The sequence below is a fragment of the Thamnophis elegans genome, chromosome 16 (assembly GCF_009769535.1).
Source record: "Thamnophis elegans isolate rThaEle1 chromosome 16, rThaEle1.pri, whole genome shotgun sequence".
Taxonomy (NCBI): domain Eukaryota; kingdom Metazoa; phylum Chordata; class Lepidosauria; order Squamata; family Colubridae; genus Thamnophis; species Thamnophis elegans.
The window spans coordinates 6913439-6927377 of NC_045556.1; the positions used below are offsets into that span (position 1 = coordinate 6913439).

The 13939-nt window shown below is 44.4% G+C and overlaps 1 protein-coding gene across 1 annotated transcript in view; it reads right to left on the bottom strand.

Annotated features, from left to right (window-relative positions):
• ALPK3 (alpha kinase 3) overlaps positions 1-4727 on the bottom strand; it is a 47735-nt gene extending 43008 nt beyond the window's left edge. Inside the window, exon 1 of the mRNA XM_032233123.1 lies at positions 4504-4727. Coding sequence (XP_032089014.1) covers positions 4504-4664 — 161 coding nt within the window. The 5' untranslated portion in view covers positions 4665-4727. The remainder of the gene's footprint in view (positions 1-4503) is intronic.
• Positions 4728-13939: the final 9212 nt, after the last annotated feature.

Genomic DNA, 13939 nt, shown 5'->3' on the forward strand with positions numbered 1-13939 from the left:
TACAATCTTTTTTACAGATGGCAGTAAAAATGGTGGATAGCTTCCTATTTGGAAACATAAGAAGCCTTTGCCGCATCCCCCCCCCCCAATGGTGACTGTGTGTTTGCGTGTGGAGCCTGCATCTCTAAAGAGTTTCAGATACACAGCAAGGCTCCAGGTAGGTAAGTCATGCCATAATGGAATTAATATCAAGCACTTGTGTAATTTTGATACTATTATCTTGATTTGCCACCCCTTAATTCAGGAAAGCACACACCCGCATTTCTGTTTTATCCCTGCTTTATCCTCTCAACAGGCTTTCAAGGTAGCTATGGTGAGATATAGTAAGTAAGTAAAATCTTTATTACGGTCAAAGACCAGCAATACACATTAAAATATAATTCAAAAGTATTGACATTAAAAGTGGATAATAACATAATGGTCCAAAGATTGTTAGAGATATGTCCAGATGAGGTAGCAGGCTGAACCAAAGTAGGCCTCAAGCCTGAACCAAACTAGGGTCTCATGATATGAAGCTTTAACTGTTCATATATAGAAATTGCAAACGTTTGCTTTTAGGAAGTATGCACATGAAAACTGCTGAAGCAAAAGTCTCTATTTTAATGTATCTGCTGGCTTGACTGTAAAATCTGTCTGGAAAGACACAATTCACTTCCCCAAATGTATGCTATAGTTGACCGTTGGCTGACTATATATTATTACTTCCTGTAGACATAATATTGCTGTAACTCAGGGGCAAATCTTGAGGGGTGTATCCAAAACTACCAGATGGCTTTATCTGAAAGCGATAAACTATATAAGGAATTTCCTGCCTGTCACTCATTGTTCAGGCCATTTATTCTTTGCTATGAACCTGTGCAAATAAACTATTCCTTCCCTAAAGAGCTGGCTTGCGGGTCCTGTTTTTTCTACAACACAGATAATTGGTACAAGATGGTAGCCAATTTTTTTTCTTATGGACATTGCAGCAGCACAGAACTTTGCCACTGCATACGTGGTAACTGGGTTAGTGTCCTAGAGGAGGAAGCCTAGATAAAAATGGTCTGCCTTCCCTGGCAATCTGTCTAATAAGGGGAGAATATGTGCAGACCTACAAGCTCTGTATAGCTCGCAGTGTATTAGAACATGTCAATTATCTTCCATTTCTCCTTTACCATATATACAAACCCATTCTGCTATAGGTGTTCTCTTACACCTGCCCTGGAGGAGTGCTGAAGGAAGAATATTAAACCTGGCTCTGAAGAAAGCTATTCTTTGTTTTGGGGAGATCAGGTCATTTAGATATCTTGCTGATTCCCACACACCCTGTTTGATTCTGTCCCTACTGTGGAGAGGCAACCTATTAAGTTCTTCTTGGAACTCCATGTCCCTCATTCTATTAATTACTACTTGCTTTGCTTGCTCAAAGCCTAGGGACATTAAGAATAATGGTGAGAGCCCATAAGAACCCAGCTTGTGATCAACTGCCTGTTTCCAGGGGGATGGGAAATTGTCAGTCAACACTAGTGGGGACAGTCCCTCTGGAAAGAAAGACATATGGTGAGATATATAAAAAAAAAGGGGGGGGGGTTGAAAAATCTGGATTTTTGTTTTTATGACCCTCATTTAATTATCTTGGACCAGTTTTTATATGGTGAGATATAAAAACTGGTCCAAGGTCATTAAGTGGGGGTCATAGGAACAAAAATCCATATTTTGCAAACCCTTGTTTACTAGATTTGTTTGCTACTTCCTACGACATCATCACCCACCATACCATTAGAACTTTGTCGCCCACAAACCATTACAGGTTAACTGTTTTCATGTAAAGAAGTGTCCCCTTCCAGGCTCAAAGTAGATCCACAATTGGATCAACACAAGAGGGGAGCTACATCCCGTTCTTAATTCAAAGAAGCCTTCTTAAGGTAAAGGTTTCCCCCTCGCACATATCTGCTAGTCATTCCCGACTCTAGGGGGTGGTGCTTATCTCCGTTTCAAAGCCGAAGAGCCAGCGCTGTCCCAAGACGTCTCCGTGGTCATGTGGCCGGCATGGCTCAATGCCGAAGGCACACGGAACGCTGTTATCTTCCCACCAAAGGTGGTTTGAAATGGTATCGTTTCTTCTGCTTGAGCAGGGGGCTGGATTAGAAGACCTCCAAGGTCCCTTCCAGCTCTATCCTATTCTACTTCTTGTTATTTGAGAGAAGCAACCTGGAATTAATAAGAGGTTTCCTAACAGAGAGGACAATTAACCAGTGGAATAGAAGTTGCCCTCAGATATTGTGGGTGCCCCATCACTGGAGACTTTCAAGAAGAGATTGGGCAGCCATTGTCTGAAATGGTATAGGGTCTCCTGCTTGAGCATGGGGCTGCATTAGAAGACCTCCAAGGTCCCTTCCAAATCAGTTATCCTTCGTTCCTTCCTTCCTTCTCCATCACTGGAGATTTTCAAGAAAAGATTGGGCAGCCACTTGGCTGAAATGGTATAGGGTCTCCTGCTTCAGCAAGGGGTTGGATTAGAAGATCTCCAAGGTCCCTTCCAACTCAGTTATTCATCCTTCCTTCCTTCCTTCCTTCCTTCCTTCCTTCCTTCCTTCCTTCCTTCTCCATCACTGGAGATTTTCAAGAAAAGATTGGGCAGCCGCTTGGCTGAAATGGTATAGGGTCTCCTGCTTCAGCAAGGGGTTGGATTAGAAGATCTCCAAGGTCCCTTCCAACTCAGTTATCCTTCCTTCCTTCCTTCCTTCCTTCCTTCCTTCCTTCCTTCCTTCCTTCCTTCTCCATCACTGGAGATTTTCAAGAAAAGATTGGGCAGCCACTTGGCTGAAATGGCATAGGGTCTCCTACTTCAGCAAGGGGTTGGACTAGAAGACCTCCAAGGTCCCTTCCTTCCTTCCTTCCTTCCTTCCTTCCTTCCTTCCTTCCTTCCTTCTCCATCACTGGAGATTTTCAAGAAAAGATTGGGCAGCCACTTGTCTGAAATGGTATAGGGTCTCCTGCTTCAGCAAGGGGTTGGACTAGAAGACCTCCAAGGTCCCTTCCAACTCAGTTATCCTTCCTTCCTTCCTTCCTTCCTTCCTTCCTTCCTTCTCCATCACTGGAGATTTTCAAGAAAAGATTGGGCAGCCCCTTGGCTGAAATGGTATAGGGTCTGCTGCTTCAACAAGGGGCTGGACTAGAAGACCTCCAAGGTCCCTTCCAGCTCTATTCTGATTCTTATAACCTCAACCTATCCAACTCTATTTGCCCCTCTTTTGGCACCCGAGCAGAAAAATGTTCACCATCACTGGACTAGAACTTGAGGTCTCCTGATGACTTTAACCACAGAAGAGGCTCTCTTTACCAAGATCTCTTTCAGAAGAGGAGGGCCTACTGCAAAATCCCCATTCCCTCCCCACTCCAGGGGAAGGATACTGTAAAATCTCCATTCCCTCCCCACTCCAGGGGAAGGATCCTGCAAAATCTCCATTCCCTCCCCACTCCAGGGGAAAGATACTGCAAAATCTCCATTCCCTCCCCACTCCAGGGGAAGGATACTGCAAAATCTCCATTCCCTCCCCACTCCAGGGGAAGGATACTGCAAAATCTCCATTCCCTCCCCACTCCAGGGGAAGATACTGTAAAATCTCCATTCCCTCCCCACTCCAGGGGAAGGATACTGCAAAATCTCCATTCCCTCCCCACTCCAGGGGAAGGATACTGCCAAATCTCAATTCCCTCCCCACTCCAGGGGAAGGATACTGCAAAATCCCCATTCCTTCCCCACTCTGGGGCCAGGTTCTCCCAACTACTCAAAATTCCCGCTACCGATTCGCCTGTGAGAACCTGCTTCGGTTTCCTTCACGGAACGCCCATTTCTCAACTCCGGGATCCTGGCCCCTTCCCCATTTCTTTGAAAGTCAGGCGAAAGTTTGCTGGGATTGCGGGAGGGAGGGAGGGAGGGAGGGAGGGAGGGAGGGAGGGAAGAGGTCTTGGGACAAAAGCATTGGGTCAGGGTCGTGGGTTTTTTTTGGGAGAGAAAGCCTCCAAGCCACCCCAGACAGAAATAGCCCCTTTCTCTTTTTTAAGGGTTCCAGACCTCCCCAACGCCTTGTCCGGGGGAGGGGGGGGTCCTGCTCTTGCAAGAAAGGGGGGGAGGACTTCATTTCGGCCACTTGGCTTTTACCCAGAGATTGAATCAGCCTCCTCCTTCGGAAGCTCGCTAGAGCAGCGCCCCCCCCCCCCAATAACCCCCGAATCTTGTGGCCGCGAATTCCGCAAGCCACGGATCTTCCGAAGGAGCCCTCGCTCCCTCCTACCGCCTTCCACCTCATCTGGTGCCCGGGACTAGAGGCTTCCCAACCGAGGGTCACATTTGGGACCCTCGGGGAAAAGGGGGGTGTCTCCTGCTGAAAAAAGACCCCTCCCCGGCGCCTGGCAAGGGGCGCAGCGCCCTTTGGCTTCCAACGGGGCTGGGGGGGGGGGCTGGAGCTTCTTCATTCCTCGTCCCCAGCGGACCCCTCTTTCCCCTCCGCGGCTCCCTACCTGTTCTCGGGGCGCACGCTAAGCAGGTAACTGCGCCTATCCGGCCGGTACTCCACCAGGGGTCCGTTATCCTCGCCATCGCTGCCGGGGCCGGGGCAGTAGCTCAAGGAGGACCCGTTGCCCGAGTAGGAGCGGCCCAGGGGTCTCCGCCGGGAGCCCATCGCGATCAGCCCAGGGGTGGCGGCGCTTGGTCCGGCGAGCGGGGAGCAGGGCAGGGTAGGGGGGTCGCGCACACGCCGGGGGTCCCAGGAGGCTCCCGGTCGGGGGCTGAGTGGGCTACGGGCCGCTCCGCGCAACCCCAGCGCAGCGGCCGTCAATCACCCCCGGAGGGCCGCCACCCAGCTATTTATAGTCGGCCCACTTGGGGCTGTCACTCAGGCGGAGCGGAGGGGGGGGGGATGCCGGGGATGGGGGGCTCGGCCAGTCGGCGCGGCCGGGCTAGGACGGGCCCCTCTCGAGGCAACGGAGGCCGTCGGGGTGGTGGGTGGGTGGGTGTCTCTGCGCCGCGGTAGGTCGCCTAAAGGGGTCTCAAGGAGATGGTCACCCATCTCCTCCAACTTATGACTGCAGGGCTGTAACTTTGTTGCTTGTATCCTTTTGATATTGATTGTTTCCTGACTGCTAATTTGTACCCTGTGATGATCATTAAGTGTTGCACCTTATGATTCTTGGCGAATGTATCTTGTCTTTTTATGTACCCTGAGAGCCTAGGCACCAAAGACAAATCCCTTTTGTGTCCAATCCCACTTGGCCAATAAAGAATTCTATTCTATCCTATTCTATTCTATTCTATTCTATTCTATTCTATTCTAATGATTCTTGATGAATGTATTATATTTTATTTTCCTTCATGTACCCTGAGAGCATCTGCACCAAAGACAAATTCCTTGTGTGTCCAATCCCACTTGGCCAATAAAGAATTCTATTCTATTCTTCTTTACTCTACTCTACTCTACTCTATTATTCTCTTCTCTTCGCTATTCTATTCCATTTTGTATTCTATTCTCTTCTCTCTTCTGTCTTCTCGTCTATTCTTTGGTGGGACATGTGGGGCGCTTTGATTCTCCTGTTCCCAGCAAATGGATCATGCCCACTGAAGCAGGCCCCCCACCCCACCCCGCTGAATATCAGTAAGTGTTGTATCTTATGATTTTTTGATGAATGTATTTTATTTTTCTTTATGTACACTGAGGGCATATGCACCAAAGGCAAATGTATAGTGTGTCCGATCACACTTGGCCAATAAAGAATTCTATTCTATTCTATTCTATTCTATTCTATTCTTTCCATATTCTATTCCATTCTATTTGTCACCAAGTTGGTTTGCTGTCTAAGGGAGGCCATTTCTCTATTCTTTTATTCTTTTATTCTTATTCTTATTCTTACTCTTACTCTTACTCTTACTCTTACTCTTACTCTTACCCTTACCCTTACCCTTACCCTTACCCTTACCCTTACCCTTACTCTTACTCTTATTCTATTCTTAATCTATTCTTAATCTATTCTTATTCTTAATCTATTCTTATTCTATTCTATTCTTATTCTTATTCTTATTCTATTCTTATTCTATTCTTATTCTTATTCTATTCTTATTCTATTCTTATTCTTATCTTACTTATTCTATTCTTATTCTTACTCTTACTCTTACTCTTACTCTTATTCTATTCTTATTCTTATTCTGTTCTTATTCTTATTCTATTCTTACTCTTACTCTTACTCTTACTCTTACTCTTATTCTATTCTATTCTTATTCTTATTCTATTCTTATTCTATTCTTATTCTTATTCTATTCTTATTCTTATCTTACTTATTCTATTCTTATTCTTACTCTTACTCTTACTCTTACTCTTATTCTATTCTTATTCTTATTCTGTTCTTATTCTTATTCTATTCTTACTCTTACTCTTACTCTTACTCTTACTCTTACTCTTACTCTTACTCTTATTCTATTCTTATTCTATTCTTATTCTTATTCTATTCTTAATCTATTCTTAATCTATTCTTATTCTATTCTATTCTATTCTTATTCTATTCTTATTCTTAATCTATTCTTATTCTATTCTATTCTTATTCTATTCTTATTCTTATCTTACTTATTCTATTCTTATTCTTATTCTTACTCTTACTCTTACTCTTACTCTTACTCTTGCTCTTATTCTATTCTTATTCTTATTCTTATTCTTATTCTGTTCTTGTTCTTGTTCTTATTCTTATTCTTATTCTTATTCTATCCTTATGCTTATGCTTATTCTTATTCTATTCTTAATCTTATTCTTATTCTATTCTATTTCTGGTTGCGATTGGCCACTTGGGGATCCAGTAGGCCATGCCATCCAGCCAACCAGTGAGAGGAGCAGATGACATGCTTAACTACGAGGTTAACTCCATTCCACCCTCCCCTGTGAATGAATGGAGCCAGTGGGTGGGTGGCAGATGCCCCCAAGGAAGCGTTCAGCTCCTGTTGTTGTGTTTTTAAAAATTCTTGCATTACAATCCAATTCAACAAGACCCACTTTAAGCTGCATCATGTGCCGTGGGGCATGCTGGAGTGCTGAGCAGAACATCACTTGCGTCACTGTCCTGGCTAGCTGCCCTCCCTGAATCTACCACTCTGGACTCCCTGCCTTTGGCTGGTGCACTTGTCAATTCTAGGAGCGCCGGATAGGCTCTTAAAAAAGACTGGGGTTTCTTTCTCTACTACAGCTTAATTGTGCGTGGCACTTTTACGAGCCGTATCCGCGTGTTGGGGTTGAGAGATGGAGCTGATTTAAAAGGGTCCTCGCAGGCAGCTGGTATGACGAAACCCCTCGCGCATCAGGAAGGAGTTACGGAGTTCACATGACGTGTGCTTTAATCTTCTTTGTTTCTCCTTCTTTAAAAAAACAACCAAATCCCTTCCAGGATTATATTCGCACAATATTGGAAAAAGGAAGGAAGAAATACCGCGAGATGAAGAGATAATCAAGAAGATAATCAAGGAGGGAGGGAAGCAAGGAGGGAAGGAAGGAGGGAAGGAAGGAGAGAAGGAGAGAAGAAAGGAGGGAAGGAAGGAGGGAATGTAGGAGAGAAGGAAGGGGGGAAGGAAGGAGGAAAGGAAGGGGGAAAGGAAGGAGAGAAGGAGAAAAGAAAGGAGGGAAGGAAGGAGGGAATGTAGGAGAGAAGGAAGGGGGGAAGGAAGGAGGAAAGGAAGGGGGAAAGGAAGGAGAGAAGGAGAAAAGAAAGGAGGGAAGGAAGGAGGGAAGGAAGGAGGGAAGGAGAGAAGGAGGGAAGGGGAAGGAGGGAGGGAAGGAAGGGGAGTAGGAGAGAAGAAACGAGGGAAGGAAAGAGGGAGGGAGGGAAGAAGAAGAAGTAGGACGGTGGCAAGATAAGATGGATCTATGGGATGATAAAAAAGCAATCTTCAAGTATATTGTCAACAGTAGGGAAAAATTGTTATAAATACATATTATTAATAACAGTTATGAGATCATATAATTGTGAATGTATATATGAAATTGAAAATAAAATAAAAAATTTTTAAAAAAGAAGATATTATTTTGCGCAGAAATGGATAGACTTGCACTGAGAATCAAACGGAAAGAAGACACGGGATATTATCAAACATGGAATTTATTTTACCAGTGGTTGGGGGGGAAAATGGAGTGGAGAGTTAAGAATGCAATCTGTACTGTCGAGCAAATTAAATATCCAGACAACACGGTGTTTATTAAGCACTAACAAATGTAAACCATAGAAAATTAATACTTTTTTTTTTTAAGGGATATTTTCCTCCAGGAACACTGAACATCTCCGGGATCTGATTAAAGTCTCAAACTGTTCTTGGCCCCAGGATCAAAGCAAAACTCTCCCCTACAAAACTCCTGCAATTTGGACTCGGCTTCCTGCAAATCTATCAAAACAAAAAAAATGTCCTTTTACAAATTGCAGCAGATAGATTTCGCAAAGCGTGTTGAGTCACGCTGGAGCGAATCAGATTTTGGCATGGGTTGTGTTAGGCGACGCCAATCTCTGGAAATGTTGCTTCACTCTTAGGAATCTTCCTTTGGAACCCTTGGCCTATCTTCCCCCTCCACACGCACATACACAAACATGCACACAACACTGTGAAAGGCCGTGGTGTCATATTTCTGGCAGATGTTTGGAATCCCAAACGGAACAGGACTGGCTTCCTGTATCTACAAGTAAATGTTCTGACCGAGGCTTCCCAAGAGCAGGAAGCAAACTTCTGGTCCTGACGAAACCTCTTGGATTAATTGACTGAATTATGCTCATTCCCATCCAGTAAAGTCTTTCAAGGGAGGATTTACAGTCACAGACCTCATCAGGCTTGGAGAGCTGCCGATCTCTGCAAAACATGGCAAGGAGTTCTCGGGAAGTCACAAACCAATTAAGCGAACTAATTGTCTCCTGCAAACTCCACTCCCCTTTCGCTCCTCTTTGATTTCCTCTGGGGGGGGGGGGGGGCATTCATCGTCCACCTGTGGCCTTACTCCCAAGTCGACCCCTGTTCTTTAGCTGTTCTCTTCTTCTTGTAACTCTGTGCATGCACACACTGGGAACAGGCTCCAGCTGTTTATCTGCCTCACTGATATCTGATTCCGAAGGCAGCTGATAACTGTCAGACGGCCTTGGCCCCCTCTCTGCCTCCAACACAGAGCCTTCCCCAGAATCCAGGAATGGCCCATGTTCCTCCCCAACCTCCTCACTGTGTGAATCTGCTGCCAGCTCCACTGCCCCCTGGCAGGCCACAACAGTAAGTAAAGTACAGCTGCTCCATAATATAATTGGAAGGGAATCCATACTTCAATATGCGCATACGCACCCTGGTACAAATCCTACAACCCCTCCCCTAACCCTAATCTATTAACACACAATGCCTTGAACCACAAACTGAGCGATTTTAGCGGCTCCTTGGTGCTCTCTGAGCTGGGCTATTTTGTTGCAGGCTTTTCATTGCCCAACTAGGTAACAAAGTTTTAGCATTGATGAGGTTCCCTAGTTGGGTAATGCAAAGTCTGCAAGAAAGCCACCAAGCTCTGAGAGCACCAAGGAGCCCCTCATTTCAACCCTGAGCTATAAAATATTCTCCTTTATCAGTGACTGCATTTTAACTCAATGTGCTACATAGGAATGCAGCTTGAGTGATGAGTTTATCATTCAGGCTGTGTTGTCTGAATCCAGAGAACGGGACGTTAACCGTGTGTGAGTAAGTCAAGGCGATGGTTTTCCCAGTTGCAATGGATGGCTGTGAAAGTTGGACCACAAGGAAGGCTGAGCGCCAAAGAATGGAGGCCTTTGAACTCTGGGGCTGGAGAAGACTCCTGCATTGAGTCCCTTGGACTGCAAGGCGATCCAACCGGTCAGTCCTAGAGGAGATCAACCGGTCAGTCCTAGAGGAGATCAACCATGACTGCTCTTTAGAAGGCCAGATCCTGAAGAGGAAACTCAAATACTTTGGCCACCTAATGAGAAGGAAAGACTCCCTGCAGAAGAGCCTCATGCTGGGAAAGATTGAGGGCAAAAGAAGAAGAAGGGGACGGCAGAGAAGGAGGTGGCTGGATGAAGTCACTGAAGCAGTCAGCATGAGCTTAAATGGACTCCAGAAGATGGTAGAGGATAGGAAGGCCTGGAGGAACGTTGTCCATGGGGTCATGATGGATCGGACACGACTTCGCAACTAACAACAACAAAATACATTTGTCGTTTTTTTAAAAAAAGAAATCAGGATGAAGTTAACCAGGGTGTGTCCTGCCTAAAACTAACTAAGTGCTTCTCTCTCTTAGAGAGAGTCTCTTATTGCATTGTTCCCACAGTGATAGGGAATGTTAAAATGAGTTGGGGTCTCGAAGCAGCCGACGTGCATAAGAAGAGGCCTGGAACGATTCAATCCAAGTCATCTTTTTCCAAACCAAGAATTAGCATATGCTGACCCCAGGTGGCAGCTGCGGGAACGTGGCTCTCCCAAAAGGAGGAGTCTAATCAACAATGTTAGACATAAGGCAGAAGATCAAGGCCCTTCTATGTTAGAAGAAGAGGAGGGTTCCTGAAGACTGCAAATTCCCATGCCATTTTTAGAAGCCATGACACACCTATGATCACATGCGGTGGACATGTATGAAGGCAAGAAAATACAGGACGAAAATACAGACATGGTTGGAAAAGAGGATGAAGCAGCATATAGATTTAAAGCCAGAAATATTTTTTGGTTAGGTATAATACCAGAAATCTGTGACAAAGGGACTGTGTACTTAATACTTTGCGTATTGACAGCAGTGAGAATTGTATCTGCACAATATTGGAAAAATGAGAACACCCCGCCAGACGAAGACATAATCCGGAAAATATTTGGACTGTGCAGAGATGGATAGATTGACATTAAAAATAAAAGATAGAGGGGACACGGAGTATTATTCAACATGGGAATAATGGTTAGATGTATCAGTGGTTAGATGTAAGATAGAAGTTAGAAGAAGAAAGATTATTGTTATGTGTATGTAAAAGATGAACGTTATTTATTTCTATAAGCATGCTAGTATAATTAATATGATTACAGATAAGCTTTTAATATAATTATTGCTATAATTACTATGCATATTATTATTATTATTACTGGTTAATCTTTGGTGAGATTCACAGCCTTTGGGGCTGGTCGGTAGCTCAACAGCTCAAGTCCTAACCAAGGACCTAGGAACTGTTAATTATTATTATTATGTGTTTAATCTTTGGTGAGATTCACAGCCTTTGGGGCTGGTTGGTAGCTCAATAGCTCGAGTCCTAACCAAGGACCTAGGAACTGTTACGGTAACGTTGGAGGATATCAGCTGTTCCAAGTAGGGAGGTTTTCTGTAGAATCAGAATGTTCAAGTCTGATAAATTTAAAATTTCTAAATAGCGAGGTAGCCCTTTGGGTATTGCACCAACGGCTCCAATTTATTATTATTATTATTATTATTATTATTATTAGTAGTAGTAGTAGTAGTAGTAGTAGTACTACTAGTAGTAGTAGTAGTAATAGTAGTAGTAGTAGTATATTTGTTGTTTTCAGTAAAATGAAGTGTCCAGATGATACACTGTTTTCAAAATATTTATATATAAATATAAATTATAATTAATAAATAAATAAGCCACGAAACAATAAACATCAATGAAGGACCTCTACCTGGCTATCACATCTCAACCGCTTCTCCTATTTTCAGCGATTGTGTAAAAAGTGTCAATGCTCCCAGGCTACCAGAATCTGAGATACAGAGAGAATTAGCTACAGATACAAGTAGTTCTTGAGTGACAACCACAATTGAGGCCCGAACTTTATGCTGCTAAGTGAAACACTTGTTAAGCGGGTTTGCCCCATTTTACAGTTTTCTTTGCCACCGTTTGTTAAGTTGAATCGTTGCCTTTGTTAAGTGAGTCACATGCTTGTTCAGTGCATCTGGATTCCCCATTGACTTGGCTTGTCAGGAGGTCGCAAGAGAGGATCACATGACCCACACACACACACACACCCGGGACGCAGCAATTTGTCATAAATATGAACCATTTACCAGAGAAGGTCTGTGACTGTAAATCCTCCCTCGAAAGTCTTTGCTGGAGGTGAATGAGCAGAACTCACAGAAAATTAATAAAAGGGGATTTTGTCGGGACCAGGAGTTTGCTTCCTGCTCTTGGGAAGCCTCGGTCAGAACAATACCACACACAAAATCCTAAACCTGGGATAACAAAACCCCAAAATGTGTTCACCTAACGAAAATGTGTTCACCAAAGAAACACAGGTAGTCCTCGATGTATTATCATTAGTTGGGACCAGAACTTCTGTTGCTAAGCAATGCAGTTGTTCAGCAAATCAGGCTGGATTTTATGAGGTGTGGTGGTTTTCTTTTGCAGACCATTGTTGTGTGAGTCTGGCTTCTCATCCCGGCTTATGGGTGGAGCAAGAGATTGGCAAGATTGATGTCCGCCTTACAAGGTACACCAGACAGGAAACAGGATCAGATGAGCTAATTCTACTTTATTGTAAAACTACAGGAACAACATTTTGCAAGTCTGAAAATACATCCTCTCCCCCACCCCACTTCCCGGCACCTTTACAGCCCAAGGAATTAGGGAGGGTCTCTTCTGAGTTCCTTGCTATGCCCATATTCCAGCTGTGGGCTCATCTGCCTTTTATCAGACCACTCCAGAGTTGCATCTCTGCTCGTAAGATCATCCCCACAGATCATTATACTAAAGCAGATAATAAGCTCAAACTTCTAGGCAATTGTAGAACAATGCACATTGACAGGGTTGTGGTAGATTAGGGATTGTCATCTACCACAGCCCTGTCAATGAGCATGGTTCTATAATTTGGTTGGCCTGCAAAAATTCCCAGGGCAGCTTATTTCCCCAGGTAAGAATGCAAAGGAAGAGGCAGAGCTGAAGCGATGGAGGAGTGCCACGAAGTACTGCAGTTGTCAGATGAGTTCAGGACCATGGAGAGCAACTCTGCAACTAATGGATAGACGTTATTCTAGCAGTGTTTCCCAATCTTTCATACTTTCATTTTTTATATCTATGGCTATCAAGAATTCTCAGCAATGGCCCTGCTGGCTTGGAAATTTGGGGTACTGGCCAAGTTTATAACTTGGTCACGACAGTCCTTTGAGAAATCCCTCTCAAGGGCTGAAGCTGGTTTTTTTTTAAAAAAAAAGCTACAGGTATTCCTCAATTTAACAATCCCCACTGAGGTCAAAACGTTTGTTCCTAAGAGAGACAGTGCTTAAAGTGAGTTTTGCCCCATTTTACGGCTTTTCTTGCCACAGTTGTTAAGTGAATCACTGCAGCTGTTAAGTTAGTAATATGGTTGTTAACTAAAGGTGGCTCCCCCATTGACTTGGCTTGTCAGCAGGTCGTAAAAGGTGATCAGGTGACCACAGGACACTACAACCGTCATAAGTATGAGTCAGTTGCCAAGTGTTTGAATTTTGACCATGTGACCATGTTGCACGGAAGATGGTCCTAAGTCATCTGTTTCAGTGCCATTGTAACTTCAAATGGTCACTGTTCTGACCCCTTCCTCCGTCCAGTAACGAAAGCCGAGACAAGCTTAATTAGAATGTACTTTTAATAGCAAGAAGCCAAAATCTCAGTGGCTGAAAGCCGAGCAAAAACACAGATAAGGACCTTGGCAGCAAGTCAGACAAATCTTGGCAGCAATCCAGCCTGCCAAGTTAGTTACGTTCTCTTTAGTCAATGCGTTGACTTCTGCAACAGGGGCGTGTGCACAAGCAGTCTTTTTTATAGTCTGGAGAGGAGCCTAATGACCACCAGCTGAGCGCAATTACCTCCTGTAATTGAATAATTGTTCCTGACCCGAGTAGCTCTTTGATGGCATGCATCCAGAAACAACTCACTGCTGGCTTCTGGATTACTCTCCCTTGTCTCCTCCCCACTGGTCCAAAGC